The sequence below is a fragment of the Saimiri boliviensis genome, chromosome 4 (genome assembly GCF_048565385.1).
Source record: "Saimiri boliviensis isolate mSaiBol1 chromosome 4, mSaiBol1.pri, whole genome shotgun sequence".
Lineage (NCBI taxonomy): Eukaryota > Metazoa > Chordata > Mammalia > Primates > Cebidae > Saimiri > Saimiri boliviensis.
In genome coordinates this window covers 46,132,831-46,154,392 of record NC_133452.1, presented here as the reverse complement: position 1 = coordinate 46,154,392, position 21,562 = coordinate 46,132,831, and the positions used below count along the sequence as shown (strand labels likewise).

General features: G+C 35.0%; 1 protein-coding gene and 1 long non-coding RNA gene across 33 annotated transcripts in view; one reads left to right on the top strand and one right to left on the bottom strand.

Annotated features, from left to right (window-relative positions):
- TRDN (triadin) overlaps positions 1-21,562 on the bottom strand; it is a 370,662-nt gene that overhangs the window by 177,524 nt on the left and 171,576 nt on the right. For all 31 annotated transcript variants that reach the window (XR_012517192.1, XM_074397548.1, XM_074397529.1 and 28 more), the window contains exons 11-12: positions 15,649-15,708; positions 14,752-14,811 (exon numbers count right to left, since the gene is read on the bottom strand). Coding sequence is in view for 30 of the 31 variants with exons in the window: in XM_074397548.1 (XP_074253649.1) it covers positions 14,752-14,811; positions 15,649-15,708 (120 nt within the window). In the remaining variant the exon portion in view is untranslated. The remainder of the gene's footprint in view (positions 1-14,751; positions 14,812-15,648; positions 15,709-21,562) is intronic.
- Positions 16,248-21,562, top strand: part of LOC104652069 (uncharacterized) — a 59,897-nt gene continuing 54,582 nt past the window's right edge. The window contains exon 1 of one of the 2 annotated variants that reach the window (XR_005578858.2): positions 16,248-16,467. This is a non-coding gene — a long non-coding RNA (uncharacterized LOC104652069). The remainder of the gene's footprint in view (positions 16,468-21,562) is intronic. The other variant, XR_005578856.2, reaches the window with a different exon arrangement.

Sequence of the window (21,562 nt, the reverse complement as noted above, 5' to 3'; positions counted from 1 at the left end):
AAGTTATTTTCCTCCAATAAGAAGTCGGGCAGCAAGGTGAGGTTTATCAAACATAAACTCTTCTATTTAGTTTGTTGTCTCACTCTCATTATTCAAGAGTTTTTAAATTGCTGTATCTATTCTAAACCTATATGGAGGTTTATTTGACTAAAGAACATTTAGGTTGAAAATTAAAAAATACAAACATAAACTAACTTAGACAAAAATGAGGAATAATTAAATCATGTAATGTAATGTCAGGAGGTCAGGGAAATAGTACTTCCCAGGGATACATGAATTATGCTCTTAAAATACCTTTAAACTTCTGCCTTAGTATTTTTTGTGTGTTATTATATGGGGCAGCATTATTTTTAAGATTAGCTACCACATCAAGGATATAAACATGGCCAATAGCATTTCATGAACTCACTTACATTTACCATCTATAAAAAGAGATCATCTTTCTTTTGTCCTTTTTTTAAAAGCCTATGGACAGCACTCTGGCCCAACTTGGGTCATGGGTCCACACTCATGTGGAAAGTGACAGGTGGCTCAATGACAGAAACTTGAAACCCCATTTGAGCTACACGATTGGAGTTTAGAAGGGCCATTCACCAAATGAGGAGAATAAGAAGGAAAGAAAAATGCCAGAGGAAAATTATAACTGTTCATTGTCAATTTTTTGTTGATTTAGTCTTTCATTATGCAAGAATATGGGATTTTAACTCATCGTATTTATATACCCTACCTATCCACATTCGAAGGTACACATGGTAACTTTATGGCCCATGTTACCAACGCATCAAACTGAATAAAAAACTGTTTTCTAACCTGCAGTCTTTAACTCCTTCCTGCCTGACTGTCAGTTCCTGTCCCTAATTGGTTATTCTCTCCCGTGTCTTTCACAATGACATTCACACATCCATGCCTTCTCACCAAGGCCAAATCCTTTCAATAGAGATCATTTCATAGCAAAGTTGAAGTCATGGCTTTTTTCAGATGCATTGTATTTTTACAAGCCCTTTACCAACAAGAAAAAATAATTCATGCATCAATTACCTTTCTGACTGCATTTTTTTAGTTAAAGATTTCATACCTTAATTTGTCTTGTCATTTTGATAAAATTTAAGTGAAGCTAAAATTCAGTTGCAATAGGAGATTAAATTTGGCACATACCTTTGAAATCTAAGTGCTGAAACTGTAAGTTCTATTGGAAATGGAAGAAATTTATTCAAATAACAAATGATTAGAAATGGCAAGTGTGTGTGATTAGGACCTCAGTTCACGGCTTTGCTGCATGAGAAAGCTTCCCAGGTGTTATCTTCGCCCTTCAGTTGATAAACAGCCTATTACATCATTGTGGAGACTTTAGATTTTACTCGGAGTGAAGTGGAAGCCTCTGTAAAGGTGGAAACAGATGAAGGCGGAGGCTCCATCAACCTGGGTGCCTAAGCGGCTATGATGAGTACAGCAACTTTTCGAACTTGTGCATGAACAAGAAAAAAACTTTCTCATTTGTCAAAGCTGCTAAAATTTTCAGGGGCTATCATATTATTGTTACAGTATGAACTTGCCTTTAGAGGTAAAGAGACTAAGGTGCCAGAGCTGAGGTGGTTCATAAAGGTAGTGAGAAAAGTTTAGCTACTAAACATATTTCAAAGGTGAAGGTGACAGAAGTTAATCATGAATTAAGGAGGAGAAATAAAGGAGTTAAGGGTGACTAGAAAGATTTAAGCCAGGGGGAAAAATGTTGTAATAATCTACTAATAAGAGGAAAATACTGAGTATAGAGCCACATTCAGATGTAGAGGGCAATATGTGTGTGTGTGTGTGTGTGTGTGTGTGTGTGTGTGTGTGTGTGTATACATGAGGGGTTTTTTGTTGTTTTTGTTTTAGAAAAACAATAACTTTGAGAAGTATACTGGATATTTACATGGAGATGATGAATAGGCAATTGGATAGATGAGTATGTGATTTCGGAGTTCAGGGAGAGGCCAGAGTTGAAGACAGACATTTGAGAGTCATTATTATAAGAATGGTTTTAAAGTCACGAGACTATGAGGTCACCAAGGAAGTGAGGATAGAGAAAGAGAGAATTGAGCCCTAGAGTGCTTCCAGTTTGAGACTCCAGAAAGAAAGGGAGGAACCCAGCAAAAGAAAACATGAGAGTGACCAGAGAGCTTAAAAGAAAAGTGAAGAAAGAGATAGGCTGTGAAATGCTCTTGAGAACGGAGTCCATCTTTGGACAGGGTAATGTGGAGAGTTGACAAGAACTGTGGTGGAGATGAAAGCCTGAGTACAGTGGGGATGAGAGACTGGAAGGAGAGTGTAGACAACTCTTATTAGGAGTTTAGCTGTGAAGGGGATCTGTGAAATCAGGCAACAACCTGAGAAGGATGTGCTATGAATACTAGGACATTTATATAGTACACAACATGTCTATCTATCTATCGTTTATCTATCTATCTATCTATCTATCTATCTATCTATCTATCTATCTATCTGGTTCTATCTACCTACACACACACACACACACACACACACACACACACACACATATGCACACATATGTTATAGCCCATTTTATGCTGCTAAGAATGACCATAGAAATCAAAATGAATTCGCAGAGATGAGAATTGCAGGAGTGATGCTCCTTAGTTGGCAGGTGAGGAAAGCATCCTGTGCACTAGTGGAAGGATTTTTCCTGGAATATGAACACTGTAACCATTGTATTGTGCTGTATTCTCCTAAGAAGGTAGAGAATGTAAGGAATGTAAAGAAACAGATGAAGTACATTATTGGATTTGATGGTCAGAGATTATGGGAGATCTCTTCTATTTTCTGAGAAAAATAGGAAGCAAAGAATTTGGCTGATAGAGAGGAAGGGTAAAAAAGTAAAGGAGAGTTTTAAAAAGGAACAGTTTGGAGAGAGTTGTCTCAGAAAAGAGAGAGTGAACTATTAGGATTCCTTTTCTAAAACGTAGTGGAATCACCAGGCATTCTTTCAAAAAACTACTTATGATTGATGTCACAAATGTCCACTGAGCCCCTGCTGCATGGGTAGCATAGTGGAGCAATGATCAGTAGTACTACTTCCTGGGAATGCTGGTGTCTACACATGTTTTTAGAGGGAAGACAGCCCAAGTACTTAACTATATTCCATTGATGGGCTTGTATCATATGGTCAAGCCATGCTGTATTTTCTTCTTTGTCCTCTGATTTATGTAACCATATGTTCTCACCTCTACATCAGCATGGTATCTTTCAAGACAATTATTTTATGTGCCTTTTCTTCTGGCGTATTTTAGCATTAGCTACTTCATCTGTTACCTTTAGCTACTTCAACATTTTGACCTTATATCCTAAAATTTATATAGCTAACAGGATATGAGCAAGTGACTAACAAAATTACTTAATTTTTTTATGCTGACACATATTATTTTTTGAAAAATACTGTTTTTAATTACAGAAGTATTATATTACATGTGCTTCTCAAGCCTCCTTTAACCTCCTACAACAAACTTTCTAACAAATAATCAAAATTCTTATTTCCCAGTCTAGAAACTTGCTGTCCAAATTGTTTTTCTCTATTTTTTGCACTCCAAATAATTACTAAACTTTCTCTCCTACCTTAGGTTTCTTGTCTTTGGGGTTTTTCTGCTGAGATGTCTCAAGATATTTCTTTGCACCGAGGACAATTAATCATTATTCCACATGTGTAATAAATTTTATTTTTTTTAGTGCCTTTGGTTTATGCAGACATTAATAAAACATACTATTATTAGGTTCACAGTGATATATTTTCCTGGAATAGGTAGTCAGGAGAGATAGCATAAATTGAGGTTATAGATAGTGAACATTTACTATGGTCTTACTTCCTGGGATAAACTCTTGACCACACCATTTTTTTTTTTTTTAATAACTAACCTTCCAGAAGAGTTAGACAAGTGGCTAAATTTAAGACAATGATAACAATAATAATAATAACATCATTTCAAAGTTTAAATAATCTAGACATCAGTTTCATTTAGCCAGATGTTTAATTTTGAAAAAGTAGAGGCTTATAAGTCCTCTCAAATGTAATGTAGTAACCCTTCTTCTTACAGGATTACCTCCACAAACTCAAGAAAGATACCCACTCTTCTGTTTGAAAACTTCAAATGGTAGTGTTCACTGACTTATAAGATTCCCCATATAATCTTGAACATTCTACATTGTCTACTTCTAACTTCCACCATGGAGTCTTCATTCTTAACAATAATAAAAAGTAAGTCTACACCTAAATAGGAGAATAGATCAAAGTGAGGAACATGGCTTTGATGTTTCCTCATTTCCATATTACACATCCACATTTCTGAAGTACTCTCTCCTGAATATAATCTGGTTTGTTTCAAGCTATCTTTATTAAAATTAAAGACTGTTATCCAAGTGTAATTCTAAAACTACAAAGTAGAGGGGACATTATATTTTAATTAATGAAACCTGCAATTTCATTTGCTTTTGTTGATCATACTACATTGTTCTATGTTGAGTTGCTTTTCTAAAATACTTAAGCATTCTCTCCACAGATGACACGAAAAAAGTTATCTGTCGTGTTATTCTGTAAATAAAAATTTTAAAATCATATCACCTATATTTCCTCTATCTAGAAAAGACTTCTTCTTGAAGATAATTCTTATATTTGTTTTTTAATGTTTTAGCTACTCCATTTCATCATTTTTTTTACCCTAATCTAGGGACTGATCACCCAACCCAATTTTAGCTCAAATGTTTTGGACAAAGTTTATGTAATTCCTCTGATGGATGGATAGGCCCCATCAGCTAAAACAATCAGGTTATTCTTTCATCCTCACCACAAAGGTTAGTTTGGGAATGGGCCTTTAAGGACTGATATTACTCAAGTTTTTGTTTGGCCTTTCAGGACACTGATCTATTCCACCCTGCCCCCTTTCCCAATCCCTGAGCAGGACATGAACAAGAGAGGATATAGGGCAGCACCTCTGGCCAATTGACAGCTATATGGGCCAATCTTAAGGGGGTGGAGTCCAAAAACAGAGACAGATAAATCTCCTGATGATATCATGTGACCTCTGCATCAAGCTAAACTCAAAGCCAGTTAACTCCTGAATAGTAGTTGGATAAACTAATGTATTCCTTGCTTTAGATCATCTGCCACTTGCAAGAGCAAGTACCTTCAGTGATGTACCACTGTTAAAAGTGCCTGTGTTCCACTCTCTATTCTGATTAAAAATAAGTATTATATGTGTCTTGATCAAATACCTAATTACATAGGTGTGTGGTGTCCCTGTTCTAGATCTTTAACAGTCACCCACCAACCATAAAAGAGAAATAATTTCTATACTTATGCCTTGATTTTTTTGTGCAAGCCCTTATATTTACCCTTTCATAGTGTTTATGGTATAATTTTTACTTGACTGTTTTCTAAAGTTCTTGGAGACAAGTTATATGTCTATTACACTGATCTATGTCCAATAATAAGCAGATTTCCTTGCATATATTATGGGCTTATTAGATATTTGTTGAGTGAATGAATGAAAGAAAACATAATTTCTATAAGAAAAGTAAGAGTCAGACCTGTAGGATCTCCTCTGCATTTTTCCCTCCATGTTTACCACTGTCTGCAATATAATCTCAAGAAAATTAGCAAAAAAAAAAAAAAAAAAAAAGAGGAAGAAAAAAAATAAGACACTAAAGCAGTCTGCCACCATTGTTTCCTAGAATTGGAAGACAAAGTGTTTTTGGGCTGCAAAAGTGAAGCTTTATTTGGTGACTTTCATTCATACTGACTTCACTCTACTTAATGGGGATGATGAGCAAGTTATTTACCTATTCCTATTCCCTTTCTATAAAATGTGGATTATAATGATTACCTTACAGAGTCATAACAAATAAGAAAACAGATTTAATAACTGTTGTTATGATTACTTTAAAATCCTCCTGATGAATACATATTGGCAAAATTTGCTGTTGGTTCAAAAATATGCTTCTGGGATCCCTAGAGAGGCTGCAGTTGAGGGAGATATCACTTTGATGTTTTTAAAGCTTTACTTGCACTGAAAGAAAAATGTTATAGACTTTTAGGATATGTAACAACAAAATTTGTCGGGATATTTCACATCTGCATGATTAAATATGTATCTTAAATGACAAGGAAATCTCGGGCCATACTGTCACATTATTGCCTAACAAATAGATCAGTATCTTTCCATATTTTAAAATTGAGATTAACAGATTAAAAAATAACTTGTTTCTAACTGACATTCCACTTCCTGACACTGTGTCATTTTCCCATGAAAATTTAATTTATGACATTTGCAAGAGACTACTGTATAATTATATTATTTTCTTACTTTTTTCAGAAAATATTTTATCTTATTAATAAAAATAAACTAGAATTTAAAATAATTTATCTAATATGTGTGCAGGAGCTTCTAAAAATATTGATATATCAATGCATACAGAGAAGAAATATGTACAGTCTATTTACTGATATTTACTGATATGTATTTCAATCCTCCCTGTTGAAAGAACTTAATAAAAGATAATACAAGGCTGGGTGCCGTGGCCTGTAATCCAAGTACTTTGGGAGATGGAGGCAGGAAGACTACTTTAGTCCAGGAGTTTGAGACCAGCCTTGGCATCATAGTGAGCCCTCATCTCTACAAAAATAAACAAAATTAGCTATGGATGGTGGCATGCACCTGTGGTCCCAGCTAAACAGGAAGCTCAGGTGGGAGTATCACTTGAGCCCAGGAGGTTGAAGCTGCAGTGAGGCAAGATTGCACTACTGCATTAAAGCCTGAGATACAGAACAAGACCCTGTCTCAAAATACAATAATAGTAATAATAACAATAATAAAACATAACATGGTTCTCTTATATTCAAGTTTAGGGGTGATCTTGTTTTTGTCCTTAGGGAGGATAGCCCTAAGTCCCCAAAATAAACATTAAAAAGATTAAAAATAGTCACATGTATACTAGTCCTTTTTTCCAGGCCTAAATGATTTTTAATATAAACCTTCCTTCTTTCTGAGTTTTTATATTTATTTTAAAATTCCTTTTTAAACCAAAATGGCTTTACCTCATTTTTGCATTCAGCCCAAGCACACTTTTGTATTGTTCAAACCAAAAGTGAATGCGTAAAATGTTATCTCAGATATTCCCACAATAAGTCATGATGGTTACTTCATTTCACCTTCTCTAAAACACATTATTCCATATGCCTAATCCAGAGCTAATAGCAGAGATAATCAAATATATCATACTAAGTCAGAAGGCTTTTATTGGAAAATCTCTTACTCTCAAAGATATAAACAACTATCGCCTTTACATAAGTTCCATGACTATAAAACACTCTCTGAAAATATACTCTCTTTCCTTCAAAGCTCTTTAAGCATAACAATGTTTTTAATACAGTCAAGCTGCCACCATCTGAATTCAGACTTGCAACCTAATCTGTTGAGGAACAAAAAGCTAACTTGAAAGGAATCTGCCATTGGCTTGTACTTGTGGAGCCTCACTAAGTTAAGGCTGGGAAATACTGATTAAACCAAGTCTAATTTGTACTAGATTTTTAATTATTTACTACATGAATAAATATTTAAAAATTTTATCTGAAATATAAAATAATATAAAATAATATAATATAACTACCCCAATATCACTCAAAGGTATGTGAATTATCTATATTTTATAACTTGATAGTAACTGCTGGATTACTTGTAAATATTCTGAAAAAATTTAATCTAGAGTTCAGTGTCTAATAATACCAATTGGATGCATTTATTAATCTCACCCAAATATATATTTGCAGAACCCCGGAAGACTCACCCAAATACATATTTGCAGAACCCCGGAAGAAGAAAAACAAGGGCTTTTCCTTCTTTCTTTCTTTCTTTCTATCTTTCTTTCTTTCTTCCTTTCTTTCTTTCTTTTTTTTTTTTTTTTTTGAGACAGAGTTTCACCCTTATTGCCCAGGCTGGAGTGCAATGGAGTGATCTCTGCTCACTGTAACCTCCGCCTCCCGGGTTCAAGCAATTCTCCTTACTCAGCCTCCCAAGTAGCTGGGATTACAGTCACATGCCACCACACCTGGCTAATTCTGTATTTTTGGTAGAGACAGGGTTTCTTCATGTCGGTCAGGCTGGTCCCAAACTCCCACCTCAGGTGATCTGCCCGCCTTGGCCTCCCAAAGTGCTGGGATTACAAGGATGAGCCACTGCACCCACCATCGAGTGCTTTTCAAATAAGGAGAAAGATGTGGGTGATCAGAAAAAGATATAATCTTCTCAATATACAAGTCTAGAAAACAGAAGGATGTTCTTTTAAACTGAAATTAACATTAACACATATGAAAAATACTATATATTATTTTGTCTAATTATAAATGTACATATAAATGTTTCAAGTAGGTTACTTTTAGTTACATGTAAATGTAGAAATTTAAGTGATCTGTAATCTGCCATATATATTATCCGGAGCTAGAACAATCTGTTACAAAAGATAGGAAAGTAAAATAGACAATATTCTAATGTTTCATAGACAGTAACACTTAATGATATATTCAAAGCAATAAGCTTCTATAAAGGACTCTTTGCAATTTCTCAGTGACAAAACAGATCTTATAGAAAGAAAGCAAATAGCCAAAGATTTTAGTTTGTGTGGAATTTAATATTATTTGCCCCATATAGTAATTGAAAATATTCTATGGAAATACATATGCATGTATCCTTTAAACAGCAGAAATTCTTTATGAGTTCTATACTGGATGACTCTTATCTGATCAATTCATCACCGCAAAGATGTTTCAGTGTAAAGTTCTAATGGGATACTGCTAATGAATGACTGATCCTTAAAGAGCTTTGCTAAAATACATTTCACAAACTTACCTCAGTGAGCGCACAAGAAATTTTGGATATATCTTTTTCTAAAATTGAGGCTTTTTCCTCAGAATGTATCTATTATTGGAATTTAGTTTTGTCACCGGAATGTATTTATTACTGGAATTTAGTTTTATCACCGGAGTCTCCTAATCATATTGTATATCTTACAAATGTATGCCTCTCTTTTAAGACAATCTGCATAGAATCCTAGTCATAATTTGAAAACATCAAGTTTTTTAATTATCAGAGCATCTGTAGTATTATATCCAAAAAAGAATATTTTTTACCATGTACTCATCAAATTTGAAACTGATTTGTAAATGATTTCTATTATCTTTTCACTGTCTGCTTATATATTCTGTCCCTCTGAGCATCAATCTTATGTCCCTCAAACACTAGATTGAACAATTAAAGCAAAACTAGACAAAACACAAAAGATTTACTCCTCATACAGCCATATTCCTTCCCCCTTCCCCCCAAAATCTATACTTTAGTCTCCGTTTTTGCACCTCCCATTCCAACCTGGCTTCATCCTTTCACTCCACTGACTGCCCTTGTATCTTCTGCCCTCGTAAAACAAACTTCTAAGTGACATTCACAAAGGTGATAACTTTTTGCTTATTGAGACATTTGTTTCTGGAACATCTGTAATGCCAAACTTTTCCTTTAATTTATCTGGTAATTCCTTTCAGCCCCTCTTGCTTTATTTTCCATTATCAAATTGGTAGGTGTTGGACTTTCCCAGGTCTTGATCCTGGATTCTATTCCCTTTTTTCTTTTGACACAATGTCTCTTTTTAATCTCATCTATTCCAAGAGCATTGACCATGAGTTATATAGATTACTATATTTAAAACCTCAGGTCAATTTCCTCCATTACACTTTTAATAAAATCCAGATACCTATACATGTTCCTGTATACTCTGACTCCTAGTACAAACCACAATCCCCCACGCACACACCATATATATACATCACACTATGATACAGCAATCAATGGCTCAGTCCTTTCAATACGTAAGATCTCAATTTAAATGTTTTCTCTCAGAGAGGCCTGCCCTCATAACCTCATCTTTTAAATAACTCCCCAACCCAACCCATTATTTTCTAATATTGCCTTAAATTTATTTTCTCCATTGCCCTTAATCAGAGTTGAACTTATGGACATTTTGTTTTTATTCACTGTGCGCCTCCCTTGTCTAACTATAAGCTCCATTAGGGCAGGTCATGTCTGTTTATCCAGTTCTGTGTACTCAACACATAGTACAAAGCCTGGCATATAGTAGGCATTTTGTAACTATTTCCTTCAAGAGGCATGCATGAATGAATGAACAAATTTATTCTTTTCTAGTAGCTTATGCAGAAAAGCTGCATGTTTTTTAATGTCCTTCTTGTAATTTATAGTTCTATACAGATAATTCCTGAAAAAAATCCTATTATAAAGTGTGATAATCAACTATGATTTTATGTCATTATCATCAATTATTTTGTCAAAATTATTTTCACAGTTAATAAGTTTATAAACATGTAAGATGACATATAATTTAACTCCAAAAAGTTTACAATTGTAACTATGAAAAGGCCAACTCAAGAGGAAAGGGTCATCTTAGTTTTGGCCTGTTTCTCTTTTGTGTCTATATATTTAGACCAGTTTATAATTGTTTTATTAAGAGACAAGTCAACTTGTTAATTGTTCAACTCTTATAAGCTAATCAAGTAGGTGAAACATTATTTCTTCAAAAATATCACCGTGCAGTTGAAGAGAGAAAGAATATCTGTGATTCTTCTATCTGCAGTTAAGATAAAGACCTACGTAAACTTCAGGTAAGTATGTCTTGTGAACACCTAGAATTGCCAAATTTGATCATGTTGGTTAGTTGAGTCATCCTTTTAATCTTTTGGGGAAACACAAAGATAGGTTTCATCACTATAAAGTTTAGACCTTCAAAAACCATCTCTTATATGAATTTTATCATCATAGACATTTCTGAAAGTGTCATTTTATGGATACTGTTGATAGCCTCTTTCAACTTCCATTTCACCCCACTTCTACTTGAAAAAATTGGAATGCATCTTACAGACTCACTTGTAGCCAGTTCTGGAGACCTATCAAGTTCCACCAATTAGATACACCTACACGAGATTGAAAGGCAGAAGTGCTTTGGCAAAGCAGACGAATGATTTGGCAAATAAAGATGTTAGTAATTTGCCGAGGCCTGCCTCAGCGTTTCCAGGATCTAGTCTTTGTGGATATGAAAAGACAGCTCTGGTGAACAAAGAAGCCTCCTAACCTACTGATGTGCCCTGATGCTTAATAATCCAAATTTTGATTATTTTATTTTAATTGTTCTAGTTCTTCAATAACATTGCAGGTACGCAGTTCCCTGGATAGAATGTCTTCTAGTAGTACTAACAGATTTAGATCGAATCTGTTTAGTATTAGATCTGACATTTAATACAAACCTAGAGAGATGTTTTTTAAAGTCTTTATTGCTTTTGCCAATTGTCTTTTTTTATGGCATTTCTTCAAGTGAAAATGTACCTTGTAACATTGCAAAAATATCAAGATAATTTTTTTAAATTTTACATACTGTTTTTAAGTGGTAGGTATTTGTTGTGTGTGTGTGTGTGTGTGTGTTTTTAATCATGGATGACTAAATATACATAAGTAAGGGAGTGTTATAATTAACCCTCAATACGCCAATTGCTCAGTGTCATCCCTTGTTAATTAATGGGCTGGGAATTTTGTATAATATAAAATCCACCCACCCACATCTTCCCCAGAGATCACTGGCAAAGTGTGATTTACCAGTGACGTGCAGTAGACGCCCATCTATCACTGAATAGAATTTAAGCCTTAGATTCATTATGTCTGCATAACAATAAAATATAAGGGGAATACACTAAAATAACATAAATAAATGCATGTATTTTATAATATAAATAATATGAACATTAACATAAATATAATAAAATATCACAATAACACTCACATATTAAATAAGCATGTAGGCATATCTTTTGCCTTGTAAATCTTCTACTATTTGAGGCTATAGTAGTGAGATCATATGCTCTGCCATATTCCTCTATTTTAGGAAGAAATGACATATGTTCCCCAGCTCTTCAAGACTTCAGTTTATTCTCAATTTCTCATTATCTCTATAAAATTTTACTACTTTCATAATAAGCTTAAAACTTGCTCTTTGTAAACCATATTGCTGTGAAATATGAAATGAAAATATAAAGAATTATTAAATCCTGAAAAGAAACAAGTTAAAAACTAGCACTAATTGAAAGTCAATTCTCTCTGTCTCTCGGTCTCTGACTCTCTCTCTCTCTCATACACACACACACACACACACACACACACACACACACACAAAATTTTGAGTATTTGGGGGTTAAGGGAGTGCAAAAAAACTATTCCTATATTTTATCAGGAAGTTGAACTGATTTGGAAAACTCAATGGAATGTTGTGTAATCAAAAGTAAAAATGACAAGCATACAAACAGAAAACTGGTTCCAAGAAGGACAAACTTGTTTTTCAACACTAGCTGAGTAGTCCAGCCCAGATATGCTGAGCAAATGCCTAGTTTGGTCTCTGCTTTGGTGGCTGAGCACTATCCTCATAGGAAGTGATATTGGCATCATCAGTTCTCTTGCCAGTGCTGCATAACCTCACTTTGACTTGACAACTGCTGGGCTAATAACACAGGTCTCCCAGTGGCATGGGAGTGTAAGATCTTCCCATGAACCACTGCATAAAAACAAGTTTTGTCATTTCCCTCAAAAAGCCAAACACACATGCCCACACACATACATGTGTGAGCATACACACATACCCCATTGAGTTTTGCCAAAAACACTTTTTCAGATTTTGCATTTGCATGCATATGAAAAATGCTTGAAAATTACAACTCAAAAATTTCTTTTGCAACTCTTTTAGTAGAACTGATAGCAAGGATGAAGTATCTTGGTTTATCTTCACCACTCAATCATGTAATTTTCACAGATCCACTGCTTTAAGCAAGCAGTTTCTCAGTAGCTTCAGGGAGTCAGAACTATTTTCCCTTTTGGATGATAAAATATATATTTTATCAGAAAATAAAGAAAGTTTTAAAAGAAATGAATTAATATTTAATAAAACAATAGACTCTACAATAATACATTCTTAATATGGAACTTTGGATACAAAGGAGTGGGCAATCAGCTCTAGGACACACAGAATGTCTGGCTGATCCTTCCTGCTCATTTCATCGGCCATATAATCATATAATTCTTAACATTTTACATTTTTTATGCTCAATTTAGAATATGATGCCAGAGATTTCTAGACATTTCTATTTGCTGCTCGCTAATAGTAATCATTATGTAGTTTGACATCCTATGCTCTTCTCTTTAGGGTCCTCACCACTATCATTTTTTCCACATACACTATTACAACCTAGAAAGGGAAAGATTTTCACTAAAATTCCATGTAACCCAGCCTGACCTCCCTAGATGATGCCCTACCTTTAAGTTTCCTTAATCTTCTTTTAAGCTTACCTACCACCTCATTTTCTAGGGTACCATATTCAGCTTACTATTACACAGGGAAGATCTAGAAATCTTTTACTTTAAGTTTCTAATAGCTGAGAGGAATTAGATTTTTACCCCATATACACAAGCCCTAGAAGATTTGCATTTTAATAGGGGACAATTCTTTCATAACTCAAAGGAATGGCATGGTTCTAACGGTAGAATTTTAAGCAACACTGACACCAGTGGAGGAAATATTTGAGGTAAGAATGCCTGTCCCAAACCATAACACTTGAGATGATTGTCTTTTCCATGGAAACTTAAGCCCAACTTGAATAAAAGCCAATATTCATGTTTGAACAAGAATAGAAAGAGAACAAAATTTAAAGCAAAAATCAAAACTGTTAAATAGTTGAATAACCTTATTTCTTAATGAAATGCATTATTCTCTCTCAGCTTCTTATCCTTGCAAAGTGGTGGTGTTGTTACTACGTAGCTCTTCTCAAGTTCATTGTATCTTCACCAAGGTGGCCCTCACCTTGATTAAACTTTAATAGGCTTCTTTCTGACCTTTGGCAGCTCCTGATCTCCCTTTTCTTAGAGCATTTACTTTTGAAAACTGGAAAACTTGTTATTGGAAATTCTTTCTCTGCTCTTTTGAGATATAAATCTTTTTTTTTTTTCTTTCAGTGGAGGGTGGTGTGAGGAGACAGGGTCTCCCTCTGCCAGCCAGGCCGGAGAGCAGTAGTGCAGTTATGGTGCTCACTACAGCCTCAACCTCCTGGGCTTAAGCGATGCTGCTGTCTTGGCCTCTCAAGTAACTGGGACTTTTACAAGCCACTTTCCAGTTTTACAGCCCATAAAACCTTTCTCAAGGAACTGGGAGCCATCCCTTTGAAATGTACTCATCAAGAGAGAGATAGTGCCCCATCTTTCCCAGTTTCCATGGAAGGATAGAAGCCTAACTTCCTTGGGCTCCTTGCTCTGCATTATGAATCTACTTCCTATCATGGAGATGTAAGACTGAAAGTTTATGTTTTTGGGGGGAAAGACCAATATGCAAATACAGATGTCCTGTGATTCCCCATACCAGCCGTTACAAACACTCCTGCATTTTGTTTTAGTGGAATTGAGTTCGGACGCAGTTCCAATCTCTCTCTCCTATTGCAATAGCCTTGAATAACGTCTTCTTTGCCTGTTTAACTTTGTCTAATACAAGTTTTGCTTTGACCTTCACTTCTTGGGTAGATATAAGTAGGTGTATATAATTTGTGTATGTTGCATGAGGAGTCTTTCATGAAGCAAACGTCCTGAGCACAATCCATCTAAGAAAACAAAGAAAGTGTGATACCTTTTTTTTCCACATCAACGGCAGTTTCCTTCTCACTTTTCTTTTTGACATCTTCTTTTTCTGGTGGTAAAATAAGAAAATTATAAGTCTTTACCTGTTTAACTTGCATATATTTCAGAGCATGCATGGCTACCATTGAGGCATCCAATTCATCTTGTATAGAGGAATCCTAAATCAACCATAAGTCATGTCAAATATGAGTAAGGTAGCACATTCATAACAGACTAGTTAATTTAGGTATAATTTCTCTTCAGGAAACAGATTTTTTTTTCCAAAGGCAAAAATTATTTAATAACAGTGAAAACATTAAATGGCATTATTAATTATAGTATTATTTAACAGCTTTCATAACATATATTAAAAATAATTTATTGAATTTTCTCTGAGCTATAAGGTCACAAGAAGCATGTCAAAAGTTCTGAAATCTCTGAAGTTTACTTAGGATATCAGATGAATTATTTGAAAATAACCAGTTAAAAAATATATATATATATTTAAAACAAACCAGTCAAATATTTTCTGCCTTCTACATAAAATGACTTGATCTCCTTTTGGTAAACTTTTAAAATTAAACTGAATTAGTTAAATAATAACCGTCATATTCACACATGTAGTTAAGTAAAGTAGTGAATTAGAGAGAACTGAGCAACTGCTCTAAAGAAAGGAAAAATAATCACAGTAGTAATTTTCAAAAAGTGTTTAGGCTTAAATTCTCTTTTTAAAAATTGACAATTTTAATTTTATTTGGAATACTTAGACATGTTAAGAGTGTTCATTAATAACAATGATAATACATTTATTAAGGAAATTTCTTTCCTAGAAAATAATACATTTACCAGTAGTATTATGCATAGATACTAATTGATTTATTTGGTACACAGCTTTTAAATTTCCTACCTTTCTTTTTTGTTTCAGAAGTAGCTTTCTTCTCGGCCTTCTTCTTTTCCCCTTCTTTTTCTAGAGAAGAAATGTTTCCTTTAGGGAAATTTAGTATGAAAGCAAAACCAAGGTTGAAATGAAGGATTTTTGTTCAGTTGGTTCTGCCTCCAGCTAGCTTGGTGACTGAGCAAGCAATTTAATCTCACTAAACCTTATTTTCCTCATTTGTAAAATAATAATATCTCCCTCAAAGTTAACGTTTACAGAACACTCTGTACAGTGCCTGGCTCACAGTAAATGCATAATATTGTACTGCTAATACTGTTTACACGTAAGGAACAAGATAGTTTGAACTTTCTGAACTAAACAGTTGTTTAGTGCCTAAAAGTATTGATATATACAATTAAAATATATTTCTTGGAAAATATACCACAGATAAACTAAAAGAATTTCTTTCTTTTCATACATTCAATTTCATTAGAAATAATATATTAGGCCATTAAAAACATATCTATTTTGAGGTGGCTGTTTTTTATATCTGGCTCTTGTCAACAGGCATTTAAGCCTGGTGACAAGTGTCTGGCAGTGCATTGGAGACATAACTTTCACTGTCCTTTCTGAGTGGCTGTATCAACAAGGGTGTTCAATCTTTGCGCCCAGAGGTTGCAATAAGTCTGAATCCCACATCAAACTGTTTGTGGTACCTCTAAACTTCATGGAGGAGCCATGTTTCATAAATCTGAGAAAGCCTTGGTCTGAGGGGGGCAAAGACAGAAAACCTCACACCCTGCCCATGCATAGCCACTTTGCAGTTGGACATCCCCAGACACTTTTCTGGTAAGCATAGTTACTTCAAATAATGAAGTCTTGCACTAATACATAGTTGTTGAAATAGAACGTTCCGTGGTTTTAGATTTGAGGCAATGATAGCTATGGTTCATGTTGTAAATTTACTGATTTTTATATTTAATTGAGTGTTATTTACCTTATATTTGAAATATCTTTCTCTTTGTTAGTTGTCTCTCATCTCAGGTACAGGTACCTTCAATGACTTCCATTACCCAGAACTATTGTAAGATTATTATTATGCTAAAGAAATTCAATATGTAGTTCTAGAATGAATGCGTAAGTTGTCTCCTAGTGACTGCATCTTATTAAATATAGGAATTAACTAGTTCCCTTAGGTATAGAGCTTTTTCTACCTAGAAGATCAAAGACAACACTTTCTTTCAATGTTAGAAGTAAAATTTATAGAGAACCCTTTCATGACTTCTAGAGATAATCTAATGTCGCAGAGAAAAATGTATTCACACTTTGTCTAAATGTGTGTAGAGCATGCTATTACAACTCATCCAATCAGAAGTAGAAAGTCAAGAAGTCAAATTTTGATACCTCCAGACATAGAAATAAACCAATCGAATTCCACTTTTCCTTTTCCTAAAGGTTCATGCATATTAAACATGTGAATCATATGTAAAATTCTGAATAAAGATGCTTTTAAGTATCACTACATTCAGCTTCTCTGGGAGAAATTTTGTGTAGTGGTAAATTTTACATAATCTCTAGATAAACGCATATGCCAGATAATTGAATGGACATTTGCTAAGCATCACCTTTGATGGCATGTGTCAGAAAAAGGGTTAATTAAAATACAGATGACTTTAAAATATTTCTAAGCTCATGCTAAAAGCCAATGCCATAATCACCATAAGATCAGAACTCAGTATCCAAGTCTTCATATTTTATAAGGTTGATGAATAAATGTTTCATTAAAAAGCTTGTGCCAATTAGTCAATTTTACACTGAACTTCACAAAGAAAGTAGATATCTGAACCCAGAAGATGGAAGGCATTCATTTCTTTTTCTATTTTTTTTTTTAAAGAGAATGCCCTTGTGCAATAAATTCTACCCTTCAAATTAATATATCTGGAATTTTATTGTGGTGATACAGTATTCTTGTCTTAGTCCAAATTGAATTAAGACTCCCATTATACACTTTGCTTGTGATTACAGTCATATACTGTGAGAGTCATGAATAAGAGCAGAAGTCCACAAAAAGCAGATGTAAATATTATCCTTTAATAACATTTTTATGAATGAGACCTTTAAGCTGTCATTATGAGACTGAGACTTACTTTATTCATGGTGAATTTCATTTAAAATGTCAACTTCCAAAGATTCTACATTTCTTCAAGCACTATTGTCACTATTGTCTCTGTTCTATAGGTGATTTGGCAATAATGGAGTTAATTTTTCATTTATAAAAACATAACAATTTAATTATGTCCTACTTGGATATATAAATAACCCGTTTCTTTTATGAAAACTTCCCTGTCCCTGACTTTTTCTTCCTCAGCAGCCAACAGTACTCTTCCCTTTCTGTCTATCTGACTTTGAATCCACATAACAAAATTCCTCTCCATCTCTTTCTCATTGGTTTCCTGGGTTTTTTTTTTCAACAGCTAGAGAAGAATTAGAGCATTTAAGCCTATTGATATTCAGAAAGTTAACAATTAAATGTGGATGTGAAAGTATCCGAATATTACCTTTCCCCGACAAAAGTATAATAAGCCCTGAAATGATGGCTGCATTCTGTCAGGGATCACAGGAGAATCTGGTTGGGAAAGAAATCTTCCCTACAATGAGCAGCTCTGAGCCACAGATATGTTATTAGCTTCTGCATAAATTAACGTCACATGAAAGAAAAATAAAACGACTTACTTTTTACTTTCTAAGCCCTCACAATGGGCTTTTCTCCTGCTTTTAAATGTTTTTAAGCCATCTCAAAGCCAGACAATGCACAATAGTTAATTACAATTGTAAAGCTTTCTAAGATGCACGTTACATGAAGAAACAAATGCAAAATGTTTTATTTTTGTCTTACGGTTTGTTCCTCCCCTCTTTGCCCTTCTAATATAGAGATTATCCTAATTCTGCATGTCAGAGGGGTGCTTTTATTCTAACACTCTGGCCAGAATTGATGTATTCCTGGTTCCAGTTAAGTAAACAAGAACTTGTTTCTTTCATAACAAGGCGTTCAAACATATCTCATCACTGTCACCTTGTTTTCTTAGAGTGGCAGAGATTGGCCTGGAACCCAACTCACATTATGACCATGGAAAATTTTACATAAGCTTAAAATAAGTTCAACTACATGAGTGATTATTAGAGTTCTTCCACTGTTATCTACAGAGGGGTGTGGAGTACAAGAGAAAGCACAGGTGTTGGCATTGATGACCTTGGACATCCATTCTGTCCATCACTCTTCCTAGTTGTGTGACCTTGGGCAATGTGCTATGGCACACCGAATTTCATTTTCCTCATTTGAAAAGTGGAGCTAATAAAATCAACTTTGCTTACTTGTGAGAAATGGAGATAACTGAGCTAAAATGCCTGGAACAGAGGGCTGTTGAAAAATAATAGTAATAATGACAAGCTATCACTATATTTTGTTAATAGTAAAAATCTGACCACATATAATCTTATAAGGTAATTTTTTAGGTGTCACCTTTATTGTTTTCTTTAAGTAAATGCAACTTTATTCTTATTTTTCTATATCCAGGGAGTGTAGGTCTAGAATATTTTGTAATGAGAAACTCAAGGGAAAAAATGCCTATAAGCAGGACAGAAATATGTTATAAAGGGTACTGTGCTGAAATTAAGTGGATTCAAGTCTCAGTTTTGCTGTTAGCAGTAGTCACTGCCTTATGCAACTACAGATGAATGCTGTATCTTCTGTCTTCAACCATAAGAGGCAGAGAAATGAGTAGAATGTGTTTAAGTCCCCTTTCACCTGTTTATTCTTTATTTGCCAAGTGAAATAAATGCATCATCTTGCATTTGTTTTCTAATTTTTCTGGGATTAGGTAACTTAAAAAGAGTTGCAAATAGCTATGATATGTTGTCTGGTTTTGATATGGCTAAAAATTGTTTAAAGCAAGAGAAAATGAATATGTACACATATACTATATATATAAGACCAGGTGATGATAATGATTATAAAAAGCAAATAGAAAAGCTTGATTTGGAGAATTAAAGCCTGAGATCGTAGGAGGTAGCGTGGTTTGTTTTAACGGTGGATCAGGGTAAGCCTTTCTGAATGAACAATTGGAAAGATTATTGAAAAAAGTGGAAGCGCTTTGGGCTATTAGGGAGAAGACTTTTCAGCAGAGGAAAAATTTCTGCAGAGACCCTGAAATGAGAGCATGCTACATAAATTCAAAGAAGAACCAGGGCCATTGAGGCCAGAGTTGAGGATTCAGAAGGGGAGTGCTGACTGCTTCGGCCGAGGTGTAGCAGGGCTGATCTCCTAGAATCTTGTTGTTCATGGTATGAATTTTCCATTTCCCTGTGAGTCATATAGGAAACCACTGAGACGTTTAAGAAGAGAAATTATACAATTCTGAGTGATGGTTTATGAAAACCTTTGTCCGTTGCTGGGTGGTATCAAGTGTCTCATTAAATTTTGTGATCAGATTTTAAGGGAGAAGACGTAGGGAAAAAGTAATTCAGAATAAATATTCTTCTTCTATTTTTTTTTTCCAAAAATTTTCTTGGAATTGTATTTGGGACTCTGGAAGGCATGCAACTTTATAGAACATAGTAAGAGTTCCTCCCTTCACATTGTAATTAGGTTGCTATGACAGCAAAGCTTTTTAAATTAAGGACTTCACTTGAGTTATGTGGCATAACTAAGCTGGCCTTTCAGACTCTGAATCTATTTTCTTTGCCTTGACTTTTCTTTAATGATAGCTGAATTATTCTCAGAAGTTCTGTCTTTTCATTATCAGCTGTTAACAACAAACAACTAACAACCAGCTATTCTATAGCACTTTCCATTGACTACACAAGACCTTTACTAATACAACTTATTCACATAAATCAACAAATGCTTATCTAGTCTTCTGCCAAAATCCTTTGCCAGTGTTTGGAGTTTTAAAAACCTCCTCCAGTAATACCAGGTGTGAGAGCGTGAAGTGAGAAAGTTCAGAATTACAATAAGGACTTTGTGAAAGAGTAGAAGTGAAACATGTGGTAGTCAAGAGAGACATGCAACCCTGCTCAGCTGAGTAGAGTGGGAAGCTACTCCTTGGGGATACAACCTCAGTCTGAGTCTAAAAAGAGCCTGAGGGGCCCACGCTGAACTGCACATAGCATGTTATTATCAATGCCAGTTGAAGGAACTGAGGTACAGTCATAGCTCATGTCTTGCAGATACAGTTGAGAATTCAGTGACCTCGTGTAAAGGACTCTAGTTCTCATCTGTTTAAATTCAAACTTCTTCAAGATAAAATACTACAGGCAGTGATCCAAAACTGTGGCCACTACACTGCAGTCTGGGCGACGGAGCGAGATCTGTTTCAAAAAAAAAAAAAAAAAAAAATGGCGATTGTGAATTTTAGCTGTAGATCAACTACAGGAACAAACCAGCAATCCTGAGAGGACCTGCAGACCCTCTGAAGGAAGTGGATCGCTTCTGCAGGGCCCAAGAGACACCCCAAATACTGAGAGTGCCCCAACTGTGGAAGTGGGAAAGAAAGACCCTCCTCTCTCGAACACACACCTCCACTGTAGAAACTGAAGGTCTTTTTGCATGAGAACTTTCTGAATTTACCTGGAGCTGAGTCAATTTAGAGAGCTGAGCAAAATTAAGGGGTAGAGGAAGCAGCAGAAAGGCCCTGGGAGCTTTCTGGTCCCCTAGCAGGCCATTCCTGCCTGGCACCACAGGGATCCATCAGGAGGGTGATCAGAGGAGCAGGGGGTAAAACCACAAGGAGAAGGAATTCTCTAGTTGAACTTCGTAACAGTTTGAACAGGGTAAGAAGCCTCCTGGCCCAGAATTCGGGAGAGGGTATAAATCTGGTATGCAGGCTCCACAGGCAGGGGAAGAACCAAGCCCTTTCCTTTCGCAGCTGAGAGGTGGGTATCCTGG